Source organism: Bos indicus, chromosome 3, assembly GCF_029378745.1.
Source record: "Bos indicus isolate NIAB-ARS_2022 breed Sahiwal x Tharparkar chromosome 3, NIAB-ARS_B.indTharparkar_mat_pri_1.0, whole genome shotgun sequence".
Taxonomy (NCBI): domain Eukaryota; kingdom Metazoa; phylum Chordata; class Mammalia; order Artiodactyla; family Bovidae; genus Bos; species Bos indicus.
In genome coordinates this window covers 24468487-24488810 of record NC_091762.1, presented here as the reverse complement: position 1 = coordinate 24488810, position 20324 = coordinate 24468487, and the positions used below count along the sequence as shown (strand labels likewise).

At 41.0% G+C, this 20324-nt stretch overlaps 1 protein-coding gene across 1 annotated transcript in view; it reads right to left on the bottom strand.

Annotated features, from left to right (window-relative positions):
* Positions 1-11631: 11631 nt before the first annotated feature.
* WARS2 (tryptophanyl tRNA synthetase 2, mitochondrial) overlaps positions 11632-20324 on the bottom strand; it is a 99823-nt gene continuing 91130 nt past the window's right edge. Inside the window, exons 5-6 of the mRNA XM_019956719.2 lie at positions 19745-19863; positions 11632-17580 (exon numbers count right to left, since the gene is read on the bottom strand). Of these exons, the coding sequence (XP_019812278.2) occupies positions 17132-17580; positions 19745-19863 (568 nt within the window). The 3' untranslated portion in view covers positions 11632-17131. The remainder of the gene's footprint in view (positions 17581-19744; positions 19864-20324) is intronic.

Genomic DNA, 20324 nt, shown 5'->3' with positions numbered 1-20324 from the left:
CTCGGGAAAGGCCCCGAATCCCAGGAATCCCTGGCCTCGCGCCCTCGCCCTGAGGTCGTTAGCACCCCAGGACGCGCTGTCTGCGGCCGCCGCCCCGCCGCCTTCTCAGCTTCTGAACTTTTTCCATTTCAAAGAACTAAAGGAGAACTGTTGTGACACATCTCCTGCACATTCTCGTGGAATCACCTCCGGTCGAAGAGAGTGTAGTAATCAGTTCCTAAGTTGTCTCCTCCCTTGCCCTTTTTTCTCACCCCTCAACCTCGGGTAAAGAATTTGAGCACTTCGAAGGGAAAAAGTAGTAAAATGCGTACTAGAGTGAGGTGGAGGAAATTCAAGTCACAAGACTGCCCCCAGGTGATAGTTTTCAGCAACAGCATTTCTGCACGACTTCAGGTCGCTCTGTATCTGTACTGAGCTTATGTCATCTGTGGTAGAAGTTATTGAATCCAAACGTTTACGTTAATCCCGCAAGAAAAGGAGAAACGTTCCCGAGAAACCTCTTTCCCATAGATGCTGTGAAATTGTTCAATTTGTCTTTCTAGCCTCACTACCATTAACATTTGATAACTGCATTTTCAAAATCTAACTCTCCCCTCCCCACCCTTCTTTCCCCCACCCCTTCACCATTTCCTCCTTCTGAAACAATAGCACGGGCTGCTGGAGTCAGTCTGATGATATAATCCTTAAGGCATTCACGGGCAGACCAAGGGCCAAGCTATCAAAGGGTTCAGCTTCTTCTTCTTTTTTTAAAAGCTGTTTACTATTCAGGAAATTTGGTAATTATTTTTTTTTCTCCATGTAGTGGTATTACCCTCTTCCTTTTGATATTAGATCCTCTATGGGGCCCTAGCTTCATGCTGTAGAGACAGGAGAAAGATGAAGGGGCTGAATTCTGCATCAGAATGTAATTTTCCTTTATGTCATCATTGCTGCTAAAGACCAGCTGAGGGCTTCCAATAGAACAGGAACCCCCGGAACAGGCAGAGAGTCCTCATGCTTCAGAAGAGAATGCCAATTTCATTTATTCTTTTACACCACAAACTTGGGATTTTTATATACTTCACTCCATCAAAATACTTTCAGTACTTTTATAGCAGGATTGAAAAGTCACCTCAGGAAGGAACAGTGAAGATAATAACCAAATTTTAAAAATCATTTGTTTAGAATGCATCACAATGAATCATGTTTTTTTTTTCAGGGGGTGTCATTGATAGGTATTAATATCCTTATGATGTTATCATGTTTATCTAGGCTTTCCCTGTGCCTAGCATAGTGCCTTCCTCATTGCAAGTATCAATGAATATATGTTGAATGAAAGGACAAAATGAAATATAAAGCAAAGGAGTACAAAAGGGATTGGATAGGTAACTTCATTCACTTAAAACCCCCTCCATGACATATCTCTTGAGTGAATGTGTCATGCAAAGCAAAACTATTTTTGCTGATGGTGAGGGATTGACCATGTTAAATGGGTTTAAGTTTTATCTTCCTAACTAAAGTGTCATGTATTGAGATCAGGAACTCAGTGTTAACGCTTTTGTTATATACAATGTCTTTCATATTTCTGGGCAGCTTATCAATCATCTTAAAGTATGGGGAAGGGGAAGCTTCAACTTAAGATAGAAAATGTTAAGAGAAATGTAGTGTTAAGGCATCCCTTTGGGCAGTGCCAGGTATCCTGGTAGAGGCACGACAAGTCAAGGGGTAGGGAAATTTCTGTTCAGACTCCTCCTTTAATCAGGCCATATAGTCTCCTGCCCAGATTCCTCCCAGAACCAGTATCTTCTCCTCGGATACCTTCCCCCATAGGCTATGAAAGCATAGAGAACAGGATGTGTTGACCAGAGGATGACTCTTCCATGTTACAGCCTGCCTCACTCCCACCACCCATAGCTTTTTTAGATTCTCTAGTTAGTTTAAGCTCAGCAGGTTTGTGTGAGCACTAACCAGATCATCACAAACTTTCCATCCACTGGGGCACTAGTTTGGCCTATTTCAAGCACATCATGATAATCTTTCCTATAAATTCAAGTTATTTGGCCAAAGGGAATTTGGAAAGCACCAAAGCGCCTTAATATATTCTTACAGGAGATTTTGTTTTTGGAAAATATTTGCCAATCAACTGGATTTTGCCATAGGAGCCAAGTCATCACAGAGGTTTATATGCCTGTGTAACACTGTCTAATAAAAAAATAAAAGAGACATAAAATGTACTTTCAAGGAGCTTTCTGTTTTTCACCACTTTTTATATTTTTCATTTAAAATTTCCCCATGGCAAGCATAGGTAATCAGAATCAAGTTGTTCATCATTCCTTGTGGCTTTCCACATAGAAAGACTTTCTGCTTCTTAAGGAGCCATCTCATTATCACCCTGCACCTAGGCATAAAGCATGATACGCCAACATTTAAAATGCTGGCTCTCCAAACCATGAATAGTTCATCCTTTGATTCCTCACTGTGTTTCTGCTTAGCATGTTCAAAAGTCCCAAATTCTTGATTCGAATGTTGGCTAAATTGGAGGCCAGTGTTGAGTCTGCTCCTGAATATAGCAAGTCAGAAGTATTTTCTGTCTCATCCACACATCTCATAATGGTGAGTAACAACTGTCACTAAGGCACGGCACTTTCCTTTGATCCGTTACAATTTTTCTAAAGGATTGAAAGCTGACTAGAAAGCAACGAGGCTGATATTTTTTTTAAGTAACAAAATTTATTCAAATTGGAGTTGTCCTTCAAAGAAGTAACCCTGGGATTCTACACCTTATTCAAATGATTGCTCAAGACATTTTGGAATGCCTCTCTTGGAAATGTCTTTAGGGGTAGCTTACTAGCCACATGAAAGATGGCATCATCACTTACTCCAATATTATTTTCCTCCTTGCTGGCTAAGACATGTACACTCCTGGAATTCAAAGCTGCCCAAACTGAGAAACTAACTCTAAAAGCTAGGCATGTTAAGTGCAAAGCAACACTTTCCCCAGAGAGAGTAGCGTGTCACTTCAATGGTGTCCTTATGACAGACACACAGCAAGTAAAACAGTGGCAGAAAGCAACCGTGGGCCAGTCCCAACTATATCCAGTGACTCTAGAGCTCCAGAACAAAGCAGCTCCAGGAAGCCAGCAGATTCCTATGGGGGTGCCTGCCTGGACAGCCCCAGATGTTCCAAGAGTCCTTTTATTTGAGACAGAGCTTGTCCCAGGAAGCATCCCTATTTGGAAATTTTGAGATACCATTAGATGGTCTCAAAGGAAATGGCCTAAACTGTCAGGCCCTTCACCTTCCCAATCCCTCTAACAAAAACAAACAAAATAAAAAATAAAGAAACAAAAAACACATCATTTAGACTAGGAGTCACACTAGTAGGGCCAAACAACAGAATTACAAAACTTTGCTGACAGCTTAAATGATGATGGATCATCTATAGGTTAAGAAATAACTGCCCAGTGACCAACCACGTGTTTCTGAATGCGCCCAATATAATCTTCCAAAGTGCAAGCCAAAGAAAAACTCAATGCTTACCACCAATCAGGCCCCTTACCCTAGGAGATGTGGAGATACAGGAAATCTTGTTCTACAGCCTATGTACAATATTAGCAGCTAGAGGTCAAGGAAGTGTTCCCTTTGCTTCTCATTGATACTGCCAGATCATTCTCTCTCTCTATTCCCTAAAACTCTGATTTTGAAATTAGTCATTAGCCTATAGCTTCCTAAGACCATTCTCCTGCATTTCTTAAAGATTTAATTCCTGGCTTACACTCACTTATATCCATTCTACTCTGGGCATGGTCTTTGTGCTTGCACAGTGAAATAAATGATGTTTGCAATACTGCAGCTTCTTTGACCTTCTCCAGAGATAATGTTTTCCTCCCTATTTCAACAATCATTCCTCAGGTCATTCCCTCAGACTTTGTCAGTATCAAGAACTGCTTGCCCACAATCTTGAATTCAAAGTAAGATCAACATCTCCTGTCTCTCCAGCTTACCCTCTCAATTCTTTGACATCACTGGGGCCTTCAGTCAATTGATCTCGCCCTCTTTTCACTGTCTCCGCATCCCTCACACCTTCACTTTCCCCTTGGCCCCATTTGGGTGCCATAGCTAATCATTATACACACTTTGGTCCTTAGCCATTTTGCTCTTTTGTTGCAGTTACCTAGCAAAGCCCAGTTCTAGGTTAATTTCCAGTTTCCCTACATACTGCCTACACCCACAAAGCAGAATGTGGCTGGAGCAAAACAATCAACTTTATTGGCTGCTCTCGTAAATTCATGTTCTCTAGTTTCTTGAGAGCCCTTAAATGCTGCCTGGAAATTCTATTACATGTCTCTGCTCCTTTCCCTTTCCTTTTCCCTATGGGACTACTTTACACCTCCCCCGTCTCTCTCCTCAAACTTCCATCGTGCCCTCCCTCATCCTAATTTTCTGCTTCAGACCTTGATTCCTTTTTCACTAAGAAAACTGAAGCAGCGAACAGACCTACTTGCTTTCCTATGACACACAAAAGTCCACCTGCATTCTGCATCCAGATATTCTTCCTTTTCCTGTCTCTTCTCCTGTCTATTTCCAACCTGTTCACAGGTGTCCTAGATCCCATCCTTTCTCACTCAAAGACATTGCTTCAGTAATTGTTCTCTCTCACTCCTGCTTCATAAAATTTCCTTCTTTACTGGATCATTCTCATCAACATACATACACACAATTACTCCCCGTTCCCAACTTAGAAGGTAACACAACTCTCCTGAATCCATCCATATCAGTGTCATACTGTCCCATTACAGCATCATTGTTCGCAAGTCTGTCAAGATGGTCATCTCTCATGTCTCTTTTGCCATTTCTTCTTAAATCTATTAAACTTTTGACCTCACCATCCACACAAACTGCTTTGATCAAGGTCATCAAGGAGTCCCAAATTGTTAAAGCCCCCAGTGGTCTTTTTTTCAGTCCTTACCTTACTTGAGGAAACTCCAAGAGATACTGAAGGACAGGGAAACCTGGTGTGCTGCACTCCATGGGGTCAAAAAGAGTTGGATACTACTTAGCGACTGAAAAACAACACCTTACTTGACACAGATTAGTCCTTTTCCAGAAAACATCTTTTTCACGTGTCTTCCAAGGCAACACTCCCTCCTGATTTTCCTTCTATCATACTTGTCTTTATCAGTCCTGTTGCTGCTTATTTTCTTATTTCCTTGTACCTTGAAACAAGGTCAATCCTTAGTCCTCCTCTTTTCTCTGTCCATGATTACTCATTTAGAGACTTCATCAAGACTCTTGGCTTTAAATGCTATCTCTATATTGATGACTCCCAAATAATATCCCTTGCCTGCACCTCTCTCTGACCTCTAGTTTTAAATATCTAACTGCTCACTAAACATCTCCACATGTCCAAAATGAAATTCCTGATCTTTCTAAATTTGCTCCTTCTACAGTCTGTCCCATCTCAGTAACCAAGGACTCCATCCTTCTAACTTCTTAGGTCAAAACTCTTAAAGTTATCCTTGACTTTTTCCTCTCTCAAATATCACAACTAAACTGTCAGCAAATTCTGTTACCTCTGCTTTCACAAATATCACCAATTTGACCACGTCTTACAACTTCCATCACTATTACCGTTCTCCAAGCCTTCCTTCTTATAGGGATGATTAAAATACTTTCCTAACTGGTCTCCCCACTTCCATCTCTGACCCCTATAGTCTATTTTCTAACATAATAGCCTGAGTGAAACCTTTGTAAGTTAAACCTGCAGTGGCTTCCAATTCTATTGCTGCTAAGTCGCTTCAGTCGTGTCCAACTCTGTGCGACCCCATAGACGGCAGCCCACCAGGCTCCACCGTCCCTGGGATTCTCCAGGCAAGAACACCGGAGTGGGTTGCCATTGCCTTCTCCAACCCACGAAAGTGAAAAGTGAAAGTGAAGTCGCTCAGTCGTGTCCAACTCTTTGGGACTCCATGGACTGCAGCCTACCAGGCTCCTCCATCCATGGGATTTTCCAGGCAAGAGTACTAAGTGGGGTGCCATTGCCTTCTCCGTCCCAATGCTATTACCCTAAGGTAAAAGCCATGATCCTTAAATGTCCTATGAGGCCTTGACCGTGCTCCAGTTACCGTCTCATCAACCCCTCTCCCTCTCATTAACTTGACTCTGGCCACGCTGGTCCCCTTGGTATCCTTTAACAAGTCAAGCAGCCTCCTGCATCAAGGCTTTTGAGTTTGATGGTCCCTCTTTCTGCACTGGTCTTCCCCATATGTTACATCACTGTCTTCTTCACCTCATTCAGTGTTCTGACTAAATTTAACTCCAGCAAAATCATCCTTTATAACCCTATTTAAAAGAAGTGCTCTGTATTAGTTTGCTAAGGCTGCCCTAACACGGAGAAGGCAATGGCACCCTACTCCAGTACTCTTGCCTGGAAAATCCCATGGATGGAGGAGCCTGGTGGGCTGCAGTCCATGGGGTCGCTAAGAGTTGGACACGACTGAGCAACTTCACTTTCCCTTTTCACTTTCATGCATTGGAGAAGGAAATGGCAACCCATTCCAGTGTTCTTGCCTGGAGAATCCCAGGGACTGTGGAGCCTGGTGGGCTGCCGTCTATGGGGTCGCACAGAGTCAGACACGACTGAAGTGACTTAGCAGCAGCAGCCCTAACAAAATACCACAGACTGCTAAACAATGGAAATTTGTTTTCTCATAGTGTGGAGGCTGGAAGTCTAAGATCAAGGTGTTGGCAGGTTCAGGTTTGATTTCTTCTGAAGAAGGTTTGACTTCTCCATGTCCTGCAGATGGCCACCTTCCTCTATACAGTCCCCATGTGGTCTTTTCTCTGTGCATGAGCATTCCTGATATCTTTCTAATGTCCTAATCTCCTTTTCCTATAAAGATATCAGTTAGATTGGATTAGGACTCTAATGACCTCATTTTACCTTAATTTCTTCTTTAAAGGCCCTGTCTCCCAATAAGATCACTTCTAAGGTTCTGGGGGCTAGGGCCTCAACCTATGAATTTTAGGGGGTTGAGGAATAGACACAATTCAATCCATAACACATTCCACCCCCATTTTCTTTATATCTCTACATAGCACTCACCACATTATGACTCACCATTTTCTTTCCTTGTTGGTTCATTGTCTGTCTCTGCTACAATTTCAGTTCAAAGAGGGCAGGGATTTTTGTCAATTTTGTTCACCACTGTACCCTCAGTGTCTAGCACTGCCTGGCACATAGTAAGTAGTGAAAAAATTTTTTAATTAGTTAATGAGTTTACATAGTTTGGAGTCATTAAACTTGGCAGCTCCTAAACCCTCTCTGTCTTCTCAGGGCTGTTTTCAGGCAATAAGCATTTATTTAGCACTTACTCTGTACCCAGTATTGTGCCCCAGACTATGAGTAGTTTACAAGATCAATAATAAAAAATATATATATATATATTTGCAATGGTATGTGCTCAAAACAGTTACAAACAAGTATATATAAGAGGAAAAATAATAGTAATTTATGGCACAAACTTTAAGTGCAATAAATAGATTAGTTGGTGCTGAAGGACACAGGGAAAACTTATCTATAAAATGAGGATAACAATCCTTATGCTTGATACAGGTTTGTGAAGATGAACTATGGTTATAGTTTACCAAACACTTCTTCATATGTTAAATTAGGAAAATATTAGAAATCCACAAGAATTAAGAGACTTCTGGGCTCACATAAACTCTCTTGTGGATGAAGAAGGAGTTAACCTGCCTGGCAGTGCACAGGGGTCTGATGGGTCTGGTCAGCCAATATAAGCAGATGGCTGTGATGTCATTCTTGTAACATGATTCCTTGCTGGGGTGCACCGGTGCGGCATATTGGAGCCTCACAGAGGAGCCCCTCTCTAGCCTGCCCACATAGTTCAATTTACTCTCAATAAAAATGCAATAAAAGGCTCACTTGCCTTCAGACTGTTGAATGCTTGTGACTCCAGATTATTTGGAATAGAAATCCTGACTGACAGGATTTGGGAGAAGAAGATGGATGAAATATCCTTAAAGCAAAAAAGCAGGAAATGAAGGAAATAAAGTGGTTGTATTTTACCAAACTGGATGGTAGTTCAAAGACCCTGCAAGATTTTGGAAGTGTATAAGCCAGGGCTAAAATAATCTCTAGTAGCAAATGATGTTGTGTTCCTAATACAAGGTGGTGGAATCAAACCCTTTCTTCTAAAGATTCACATGACTTTGGGGAAGCTGGGCAACACTAACGGCCACCTCTTCATTATCGTAAAAAGTCTAAACTTCCTGAGTCTCAAGATTGGCCAGTTCGAGGGCATGCTAATGCTTCTCCCATATTATGGCATTATCCAGAGTGTTTAGCTCCGGCACTAAAAACGTAAAATCAGCTTGCTGTGTATAGTGGTAATAATATTTTATTTAGCTTTTGGATTATCTACAGGTTTCAGTTATCTGCATTGTCCCCTGTTAATATGAATAATAAAGTGGCTTTAATCTGAAATCATAACACGTGCTTTCATGAACTGCATCCATTGTCTCCCTTATTTCTTTTACTTTTATCATCCATCAGATCTGAAGAGTGTATGGGTTTTATACAAAAGACACTAAGCACAGGAGTCCTTACTGTCAGTCATCTGCCTTTCCATCCCACCACCAATCCCACACTGGCCTAGTCTGATCTAGCATAGAGTTTGGGACACTGATGATATGATGATAGGCATGGTGACAGCAAAGACTGTAGTTTCCGTTTATGATCTTGACGTCAGATACTTTCAGAAATAATTTAAACATTCCTAACTTGTGCTTAATGTAATTTTATGACTTTCTCACTCATAAATTTAATCCACACTCAACTGTTTTTATTTCTAGGCCATATAACCCTTTATAGGGTAATAAGTACTGTAATTTTACTACCCACAGTATAAAATAACTCCCTTTTCTTATTTGTCTCTCTTGGCTTCAGGAGACTTTCATTGGTTCTAATGTTGATAACCAAATTTGTGCTGACCTACAAAAGTAACTTCATTTATTTTCCCTTTTTAGCATAGACCCAAATGACCTAAATCTTTAGGCTGTCTATAAATAATCATATATATAAAGAAAAATAGTCTAAATTAAATTATTTTGAGTTAATCTGATGAAAAAGGTGAGTAGACAGGAAATAGAAAGTCAAGACAATAATTACATTTTTGTGATTGGTTATCTATTTGCACGCCTTTTACTTCATTGTAAACTCCTCAACTGAGGCTGGGTTTTATTCCTTTTTTATCTGCCCAGTATGTGATTCTCAAACATTAATGTGCATCCAGATCAGCTGGAGGGCTTGTTAAGACCAATTGCTGAGTCCCACCCCCAGAGTTTCTCATTCAGCAAGTCTGGAAAGCAGTCTGTGGGTCTGCACATCTAACAAGTTCCCAGGTGAGGATGATGCTGCTGGTCTGGGAGCCATACTTTGAAAACCACCACCTTACCACATAGAAGGCTCACGTAAAATGTTGGTTGAATTGTAATAATCCAATTGCAGGAAGGCATTGGACAAAGAGGCCAGTAAGGTATTGGGGTAATAGCTAAGGTACTGTTACAGAGAGACCTCAAGTTAAAGTGGCTTAAATATGATAAAAGTTTATTTCTCACATAACAGTCCCAAGGTACATGGGCAATCCGGGATAGAAAGGCAGTGCTTCTTGCCAAGTCCAGGGACCCAAGATGGGGGTTGACCCTCCCCATCTTTCTCTTGTGGCTTTCATCAATGGGTCCAACATGCAGTTCCAGGAAATGGGAGGAGGAAGTAATTTCTGTTTAAAAAGATGTGAATTGGAAATTTCACATGGGACTTCCCTGGTGGTCCAGTGGTTGAGACTTCACCTTCCAATGCAGGGGGTGCAGGTTTGAAACCTGTTTAGGGAGTTACGATCACATACTTCTCCTAGTCAAAAAATCAGAACATAAAACAGAAGCAATATTGTAACAAAGCCAATAAAGACTTTTGAAAAAATGGAAATTGCACATAACACCTTTGCTCTATCCCATTGGCTGGAATAAATTTATACCTTGCTGCAGGGTGGGCTGGGAAATGTAGTTCCTACCTGTGACTATGTGCTCTGCTAAAATGAAGGGTGAGAGTTCCATTCCAAAAGGGAAGAACGACAGGCTGGATACTGGGGCATAGTTAGCAGTCTCTGCCACAACTTTACGGCAAACCTATGTATAAAGGGACAAAAATCTAAAATACAATGAGAGTTTTTTATGTATCTGCACATATTTTCTGGGAGGAGAGGAGGGATAGGGTGGGGTGGAGAAACATTTATGCTTAATACAGAGGTTTTTACTTTGGAATTAAGATGGATTGAAAGGTAACAACTCTTTCATTTACCTTGACGAGTCAATATGCCAGTACATCAAAAGGACATTGAAAGGTTCTTTCCCCAATTCCTCTATGGCTGATTCATGTTGATGTATGGCAAAACCATCACAATATTGTAAAGTAATCATTCTCCAGTTAAATTAATTTAAAACATGAAAAAAAAAGAAGAAAAAAACAAAAGGAAGAATATGGAAGAACAGGTGGCTTGATGAATATGAAGTTGTAGAAGGTGTGATAATGGCATTGAAGTCATGATAGTGGCTGGTGCAGAAAGGACAGTGGGGCAGAGAATGGGTAGGAGTGATGTACACAATGGTAGTTATTGTAGAACAGTGGGAAGGAAATAAGGAGGAATACACAGTTGCCCAGGAACTGGCAGAAGACGCTTACATTGGCTATCATAATGTGAGACATCAAGGGCGACTTGAAGAGAGATGAAACATACACAGGCATCAGGGAAGATCTTGAAACAGCAGGGATGGGAGAGCTAGAAGACTGCCAAAGTTGAAAGGTCTCAGGAGGAGGTGTGTTTTGCTTATTTGTTTCTCTAGAGAATAGTAGATGCAATAGATAAGAGAAATGACAGCAGTAGCTAGACTGGGCATCCATTTAGATACGGGCAGTGGGGAGGAGATGCCCAAGAGTGAAAGCACATGCCCCTTCTGCATGATGTGGTGCAAACTAGTTACCACGGAATTCTTCGTACTTAGCTTACAGGAGTTTTAAAGATGATTAGAAAGTAGTGAGTAAAAAAGGCAGGCCTAAGAACAAAGTAATATAATAGTTGTTGACTGAGCAACAACCAACCTCAGCAATTCCACTATTAATTAATCCCAGGAGAGAAATCCATCAGAAAGCAGTTTGTGGCTTTGAATTCCCATCAGTACTCACCTCCCCTTCCAATGTAAGAATAACCCTTCTGCCTGGTTCATGGTGGGAACACTTCTATCCCCAGGTCTGGCTCCCATGTCACGTCTGGACAAGCCACAGAGTTAAAAAAAAAAAAAAAAAAAAAAGATCACCAGACCTCCTTTTGGGGTAGAGGCTGCTGCAAACTCAGGAAACTCTCTGGACAAACTATTTGAACTGACAGTTGCTCTCAATGAGCTTCCTCGGGGGCCAGGCTAGTGTGGGATGTGGTTGTAAATGCCAGGCCCACGCACATCTTCATCCTGTATTCACAGATAGGACCGGGGACATGGCTTTCTTCCCAGGAGGAGTCTGTACTTCAAAATCTTATTGGAAAAAAGGATTAAGTTGGATATGATGAGTAAGACAGTGACTATGTAAAATCAGATCACTTTATTCTAAATAGAGTCCTATAAAGTAACATCATCTGCTTTTTGGAAACACTTCTAGAAAATGATGACCATCAGCCTGTTTTACAGTGTATGTGGGCAGGACTGGAAAGGGAATATTTCAAAGAACTACTTTGCATTCCATAGAGCCAACATGGTTAAATATCAAATACTAAATATTCTGTCTGAGAGCCACTGAGTACAACACTTAGAAGCCATATTTCAAATAATGCCTTAGTTGATATACCCTGAAGATATACAAGACTCAGAAGACTTTGGTTCTAGTTGCTTGTCTGCCTCTCACTGGCTTTCCATGCTCATCTCCACAGAAGAAACAGGGACTCTGAGGGTAGGGATTGTGTCTCATTTCTAATTCTTGGCCTATTCTAAGCAGATAGGGCCTGAAAAACAGGCACTCCACAAAGTGCTTGTTCATTGGACACAGTGGGCAGATCCACATGCAACTTACTGCCAGTTTTGTTGGTAAAAGTAATCCAATAGTGACAGTTTCCCATGGTTCAATCTCATATTTGCATTCTCGTTTTGTTTATATACTGTATAGCGTTGCTTTTCCCTAAATGCAAATTTCATCTTTCTGGGTCATTTCCTAGTTGAGATATGAAAGTCCTTTCTCTTATCCTATATCTGTCTTATTTCTTCCCTAAACATCTTGGTAATTGTTCATTTCTATGCTCATCCAATATTTGCTAGCTAGTATCTCTGTGTGTGGGCTCAGTGGTAAAAAAAAAAAAAATCTTCCTGCAATGCAGGAGATGCAGGTTCAATCCCTGGTTTGGGAAGATCCCCTGGAGGAGGAAATGGCAACCCACTCCAGTATTCTTGCCTGGAAAATCCCATGGACAGAGGAGTTTGGTGGGCTACAGTCATAGGGTGGCAAAGAGTCAGACACGACTGAGACTGAGCCCGATATCTGTGTGTCTTCCTCTACATTATAGGCACATTGCATTTCCCCTGTGCCTTTCACAAAGCAGGCCCTACATAAACTTTTGTCATAATGTTGAATCTCATATCCGAGGATAAGTCACTAATGCTCTGAGCCAGTTTCCTTCCTGGAGAAATAAGATAATCCCAGCCTGGCCAATATAGCAGAACTGTTGAAAGTTAACATATGAGGGCTTAAATGATTAACAATAAAGCCTCCAGGTTGACTGTCTATGGGGGTGTTTGTTACATGCTAGCAATAGGCAATCTGTTTTCAGCTCAATTACAGGGAAAAGTTGACTCTTCCCAGCCAAAAAAATTTCCAAAGTCCCCTCCAGTTGACAGAGTGAAAAGAGAACATTCGTCACACAGGGAGAACACATAGTCAATGAGAACAGACACAGAGTCATCATGTTAAAGAGACCAAGTGCTGCCCCACAGTACAATCCCTTTACCTAGTAACATAGGCACACGGTGCTGGACAGAGTGGACTGCAGGGAATGAAGGTGGGGAGAAATCAGCCTAAGGAACACCCTGCGTGCACAAACTAAGACCTTTAAGGGAATTATTATAAGAGCACTTAAGGAAGAAAGGAAGCAGGGAAGGAGATGTGAAGACTAAGATAATGGGACATGCAGGAGACAAACAGAATCCAGAGTAGTCAAGAAGGGGCATGCCACTTCCTTGGGCACACTTAGAGTTAAGAGGTTCCACTGGGTTCCCAACTAGAAGAAACTACAGACTAATGGCAAATGTACAAGTCTAGCCAAGTTACTGAATCTTCCTTTACTTATTTGAAAAAGTAGCACTAATAGTTTCTGTCTTATGACATAAACAGTAAATGAGCTATTTCATATAAACACACAAAGTACCCAGCAGATAGCAAGTACGTATGTATTCTTACTATCTAAGAAACTATAAATACTAAGTTGTATCTGTATCTTCTGGGAAAGACTGAAGTCAGGAAGAGAAAGGAATGACAAGACAATGGTTGGATGGCATCACCGACTCGATGGACATGAGTTTGAACTAGGTCCAGGAGTTGGTGATGGAGAGGGAAGCCTAGCATGCTGCAGTCCATGGGGTCCCAGAGCCAGACACGACTGAGTGACTGAACTGAAGTTTGGGAAACTTATCAGGTCTGTCATTCTCACCTAATCGCTTTGCTATCTGCATGAATTCTCCAGTTGAAGAATTCTCCAGGGAGAGTCCTCAACTGTAGGTGCTTGACGTCAACTATTACAAACAAAATCAGTAAGCTGAAGCCTTAAAGCAGCAGTGTCCAAGAGACATTCCTGTGATGACTGAGATACTCTCATCTGTACTGTCCGAGATGCTAGTCACTAGTCACTGAGGCTGTTGGGCCCTCGAAAGTGCTGCAGAGGAAATGAATTTTTTATTTATTAGTTTTAATTAAATTTAGATGGACATATATATCATATTGGACAGTTCAGCCTCAGAACATGACCCCAAACACACCAGAAGACATTGTGCAGGATCCACTGTGGCCTAGCAGCACCCTGGATCAGATGACCTGACTCAACCCTTGGAAGCTGGACTCTCTTAGGCAAATTACTCAACCTCCTATGCCTCGGTTGCATCCTTAATAATATGAGACTGACAATAGTTTCATTTTATTGGTTTATGAGAGCTAAATGAGAGAATTCATATAAAAGTAGTTAATTCTAGCATACATCAGAATTCCCTAGAAGGCTGTTAAAAGGGATTGCTGGGGTCATCTTCAAAGTTTTGCTTCAGTAGATCTGGGGTAGAGCCAGAGAATCAATGGGTTCCCAGGTGATGCTCATGTTGCTGAGTCAGGGACCACATTTGGAAACATACTGTTCTAAGATGTTGAGTGCCTGATACAGAGTGAGGACTCAAGTATTAGTTCTTGTTTTATGATTAGCACTTTTATGGTCTGCATTAAGAAGGTTTCTGAAAAAAATATCCATACTTCATTAAGACTCTCTAGCCCATGTTCTGACATTATTTGGATAGATGTTTACCAGGCACCTACAAAAGGCAAGATACATCCACTGTATTCTGAATGACAGTCCCTCAACATGGATTGGAAGTAGGGCTTGGCAGGGGGCAGAGCTACAGAGCACTAAGTTACCTGAACATTATCACCATCATCTAAATATTTTTCATCATTTCAACTCTCCCCAAAACATACAGGAAAACAATTAAAATCACCTTCTGAGAGAAGCCACAAGTTGGATTTCGCTCTAATTTTTCATCTTGATAAAAAGATTATGTAGAGGCCTGTAAATGCTAAGTGGAAGGGATGTGAAAATAAATCCAGGTTCTAGCCTTGGCTCCTTTATCAACTTACTGAAATCAAGGGGTCACCTCTCTCAATCATTATGGACTTGGCTATTAGATGTGATGAGTCCTCAGGTCACTTTCAAAGAATAACAACAGGATTCTCCCGAGCCCAACCTCATCTGCACAGGGATTTGCTCCTTAAAAGTTATCACAAGTCTTCTAGTTTTTCTCCTCTGAGATTCTTTCCATGGTGCCTTTAGTTCTTTGGATAAAAGATGTGTTAAGGTGGTTAAAAAAAAAAAACAAAACACAGACAGTTTGAAAGATCCACCTTTAATTTAGTCATTTTTCAGGATTCATACTAGGATTTCTTTTAAAGGCAAAAAAAAAAAAGAGCCTTGGATAAATATGCCAGGAGGCTGTAAGACTCTAGACACCCCCTTTTCAAGTAAAGATGCAAAAAGGATCTTTTAATTCGGATTCTGGGAGGCAGTGTTAGGTTTATTAATATCTACTCTGATAAAAAGACCACTCTATTTCCTTCTCTTTAAGAAACGCGAGTAAAGATTGTTTGCCCAGCATGCTCATTTCTCATGTGTAAATGGTGATCATGGTACTCACTGACAAAAAACTTACAATCAATTTCTGTTACAAAATCAATCAGGCCCTGGTGTGGTGAATCACAATTATCATTTCCATTTTCAGATGTGGGAAAGGGAAGTGCAGAGAAGCTAGGTTTTAGAGAGACTTGCTACTACTTAGACTGAAGCAGATGTGAGATGAGAAGCTTCCACTTAATGGGAAAATCCAACTCATCGGGCCAACTACTTTTTTTTCGGTTGTGCCACATAGCACGTGGGATCTTAGTTCCCCAACCACGGATCGAAACTGTGACCCCCGCAGTGAAAGTTTGGAGTCAACCACTGGACTGCCAGGGAATTCTCAGGCCAACTGCTCTTGTAGTCAGGCAGAATATACTTTGAGGTATTTCTGAGGTAAGCATAAGGAGACAAAACTTGGGACCTGCGTTGGGGATTCTGAGCAGCAAATGTGATCAAGTTTGGCTGAATCCAGATTTAAATCTGGCAGCTATTAGTTGATTTGCTGATATAAACAGTATCAGTAGTTCAGGTCTGTATTTCCAGTTGTTGTTTATTCACTAAGTTGTGTCCAGCTCTTTTTTGACCCCAAGGACTGTAGCCCACTATGTTCCTTTTTCCATGGGATTTCCTAGACAAGAGGGTTCTTTACCACTGAGCCACCTGGGAAGTCCTATATTTCTAGTTCAGTTCAGTTCAGTTCAATCTGTACTCATCTTCAAAATAAGAATGCTTGGGGTCTCAAACATGCTGGGGTTTCAAACATGCTCTCTATGTGTTCATGAAAAAAGCACTATTTAGGAATAAGGAGTAAAGGTTTTGATCTTGGATTTGCTTCTTACTTATGGAGAGATACTGTACAAGCTAACAGTACTCTCTGAGCCTCATGTTCCTCAGATATAAAATGGCAATTCCTCTCCTATAGATTTCATGATGGGTTGATGACATTAAATTGAGGGACAAATGCAAGGAAATACATATCAAGAACATAATCCATGGACCTGGGCTTTAGTACAATAAATAAATCAGGTTGAAATAATTCAACCTTCTCAGAAGGTTATATCATGTATCTCTGAATAAAAAACATAATAATAATGCTTTCTAGAAAAATCAGTGTGGTCTCTTGGGAAATAAGCAGATTAAATACAATAAAGCAGGGATCATCTCAGTGACAAATGACTTATTTTTATGAGCTCTGATATGAGATCTGAACACAAATTGGTCCAAATGGCATCCCAAGGATTATAAGTCTAAGACTTCTACATATTACTTTTTAAAAAGGTTGGGATAGATATAGGGAGCACCTGTGATGGTAAGGACTCCAGAGAGACAAAAAATGAAACACCCATTGGCCAAATTAACTACTACTTACCTCAATCATATTTGTGTCAATAAATTAAGGCCAATGAGCATGCATCAAATAATTGAGGATTCAGATAGTTATGCCTTCTGGGTGTTATTTTATTTCATTTTTTTTTTGCTAGAGAATTTGGGGTTCGGAACACTGCTTTATTTGAAACCTACAAATCATTATTCATCAAATGAAACCAATGATCAGATGTACCAAATTATGTGTTGCTAAACTCTAATTGTTTGCTTATGAGAAAAGCTGCCTTTATCGGAGTGCACAGACCACAAGATAGAAAAGTCTTTTTGTGACTCACTGAAACTTCTTATAGAAAGCCCACCAATTTCTTCACCTCCTGGCACACGGGATATGCTAATTCTTTGGCTCTTGCCGACCCAACTTGCAAAACTTTCTCTAAGTGGTCCTTGTTCATCTTCAGTTTTTCAATCTCACTCTTAATTGGAGCAAATTTCTCAATCACAGCATCTGCCACCACCAGCTTGTAGCGAGCAGTGTCCATCCCAGCGCTGCGGCGGACCACCTCCTCCACGGGGAGCCCGGCCACCGCTGCGTGAATGGCCACCAGGTTGGACACGCCTCCTCGGCTGGCGGGCTCGTAGGTGACCTCCGAGGTGAAGTCTGTCATAGCCTTGCGGAACTTCTGCACTATCTCCTCTGGGCTGTCGGTTATTCTGACAGTGGCCAGTTTATCGGGGTCTGATTTCGACATTTTGGCAGAGGGATCACGCAGGGACTTCACCTTCTTCATTGATGCTAGGTAGAAACACCAACACACATCCCAGGGGAAAAAAAAAAGATGTAAACAAAATAACAAAACACCAATAGGAATGTCAGTGTCTACATCTTAAAAAGCAGTGAGAACATCAAATAGCTTCATTATTTTTATCTGATTAAATAAATAACAAACATTCATTGTAAAAAATTCAAGCAATTTGAGCAAGCATGAAAGTAAAGGTGTACTATAATCAGAGAAGGCAATGGCACCCCACTCCAGTACTCCTGCCTGGAAAATCCCATGGATGGAGGAGCCTGGTAGGCTGCAGTCCATGGGGTCACTATGATACAGCTTATCGTATCTGAAGTCGGACACGACTGAGCAACTTCACTTTCACTTTTCACTTTCATCCATTGGAGAAAGAAATGGCACCCCACTCCAGTGTTCTTGCCTGGAGAATCCCAGGGACGGCAGAGCCTGGTGGGCTGCCGTCTATGGGGTCGCACAGAGTCGGACACGACTGAAGTGACTTAGCAGCATGTAATAAAATGTTGATATTTTGATCATATTTTCATGCATCTTTTAATGTATATATACACATAAAAAACATATAATTTTATACAAGTGAATTTGTATCAGCTATACCGTTGTGCCATGCACAGTTTAAAAAGTATCCTGTTTCTTTCCTCTCTGCTCTTCCCTACTGGCTAATCACCCCCTGCCTACAACTCCTGCCCTTCCTACCCCCATGCCAGTTTTCACAACCTATGGCATCTTTCCATTTCTTTACCATTAATTAGGTAAGTAATTACCAACACACACACAAACACACATGCACGCGCACACACATGAGAGTGAGAGAAGTGACGTTATTGCTCTGATAGAATAAAAATGTTATGCTGTGCTTTATAAACCAGTATTATTAATAATTGCCTAATTTATGGCTATTACAGAAACATATAAAGTTTATATAGATAAAGTAAAATTGACCAAAGCATGAAAATAGTCCTTATTGCTAAAAGAAGGTTGATTTCAATGCATGGGGGGCCCTAAATATATTTGTGTGAACTGTTGGAATACCTTAGGAATTTATATCCACCTTCTGCTTCTAAATTGATCCTAGGCACATGTTATATTCTTTAAAATGAGGTCAGCTTAATAAAGAGGGGCAGAGTTTAGGTTCAGTCATCTCTGATCCTGCCATAAGTTAACACTGCTACCAAAATATTGATACCTCGATAAGATTCCAGACTAGTATAGCCTTGCAAGCCACAGGTGAGGTTTTGGACTCAGTAGGCAGAACTGTATACTCCATCTCAGTTGTGCATTGTGCATAAGAAGGCAAAGTACGAGGATCATCAGCACCTTCTTGGTTTATCTAGATTATGATCCAGTGGTTCTCACTCTTAGTACTTTTGTTCTACTGTGAACAGAGAAGGCAAGGTCAGCTGGCTTTGGAACAAGAAGAGCTTGGTGTAGGGTCCAGCTTCCCAACCAGCTAGAAACATGACTTGGGCACAAAGCCAGCCTTGCCAAACCTGTTTCCTCATCCACAAGATAGGGAAAGATACCTCTCAACCAAATAAGATGTGTTTAGAAATACATATATATGTATGTGTGTGTGGTGTGTGTGTGTGTGTGTGTGTGTGTGTATATATGTATACATATATATATATATGGCTTCCCAAGTGGTACCAGCAGTAAAGAATCTACCTGCCAATGTAGGAGATGCAAGAGACACAGGCTCAATCCCTGGGTTGGGAAGATCCCCTGGAGAAGGAAATGACAACCCACTGCAGTATTCTTGCCTGGAAAATCCTATGGACAGAAGAGCCTGGTGGGCTGTAATCCATGGGGTTGCAAAATAATCAGACACGACTGAGTACACACACACACACAGACACACACACACATATACCCATGTGTATATATACATATGCTATTTTATAATGAAAATGATTATTTGTAGTTTCTAGTTTCTCTTATGCTTTTCAAACTTTCTTGGTTATTTTATTCAATAATCCAATGAGGCCTACTAGTCCTACATTACAGAAAAAGATGGGATTCTTATTACAAATCTTGAAGTCTGTTCATGACAAAGCCAAATATAGTCCCAAAAAAGTTCCAAATCTCTTATTCCATCATCCAATCCTCTCTCTTCAAAATGCAACCTGATTTGACAATCTCATATTTGCTACTTACTCAGAATGGACTTGGGTACTGGGAAGAACTCCCCATACTTCTTGTTAAAACTTTGTGCTAGATCCTGAACTAGCTCCATGTGCTGGACTTGATCCTCCCCAACAGGAACATGTGTGGACCTTTAATAAAAGACAGACAGAAGAACTCAGCAAGGCTCCTGCTTATAATGAAATGATACTGCAAGCAGCTGCATTTCCTGTGCCTATGTCACTGTTGGTGTTCAACAAATGTTCACCAGCTACAGAGGGAATGTTGAGACCCAAGTCTTTATCTGTGTATCAGACAGATGCCAAGGAGATGTTTGTCTACTCTAGTTGTATGTCTTCCATATCTGAAGAATACAGACTTCAACACCAGCGTGATAGGATCTTGCTGGGAGGGAGGAATGGTATCCTAAAGAGCATGTGCTCCAAGCATAATTGTATTTTAAACCACTCCTCTTTCCCTCACCCAGTCAGCACATATTATCCTAGCTTTGACCAGATGCTTTTTACTTCAGGGCTTGCACTCACACTAGAAAGACACTCCACTCCACTCTTCAAATCAAAGATGGCAGAAAGTTCTTCAGGCAAGAGTTTTC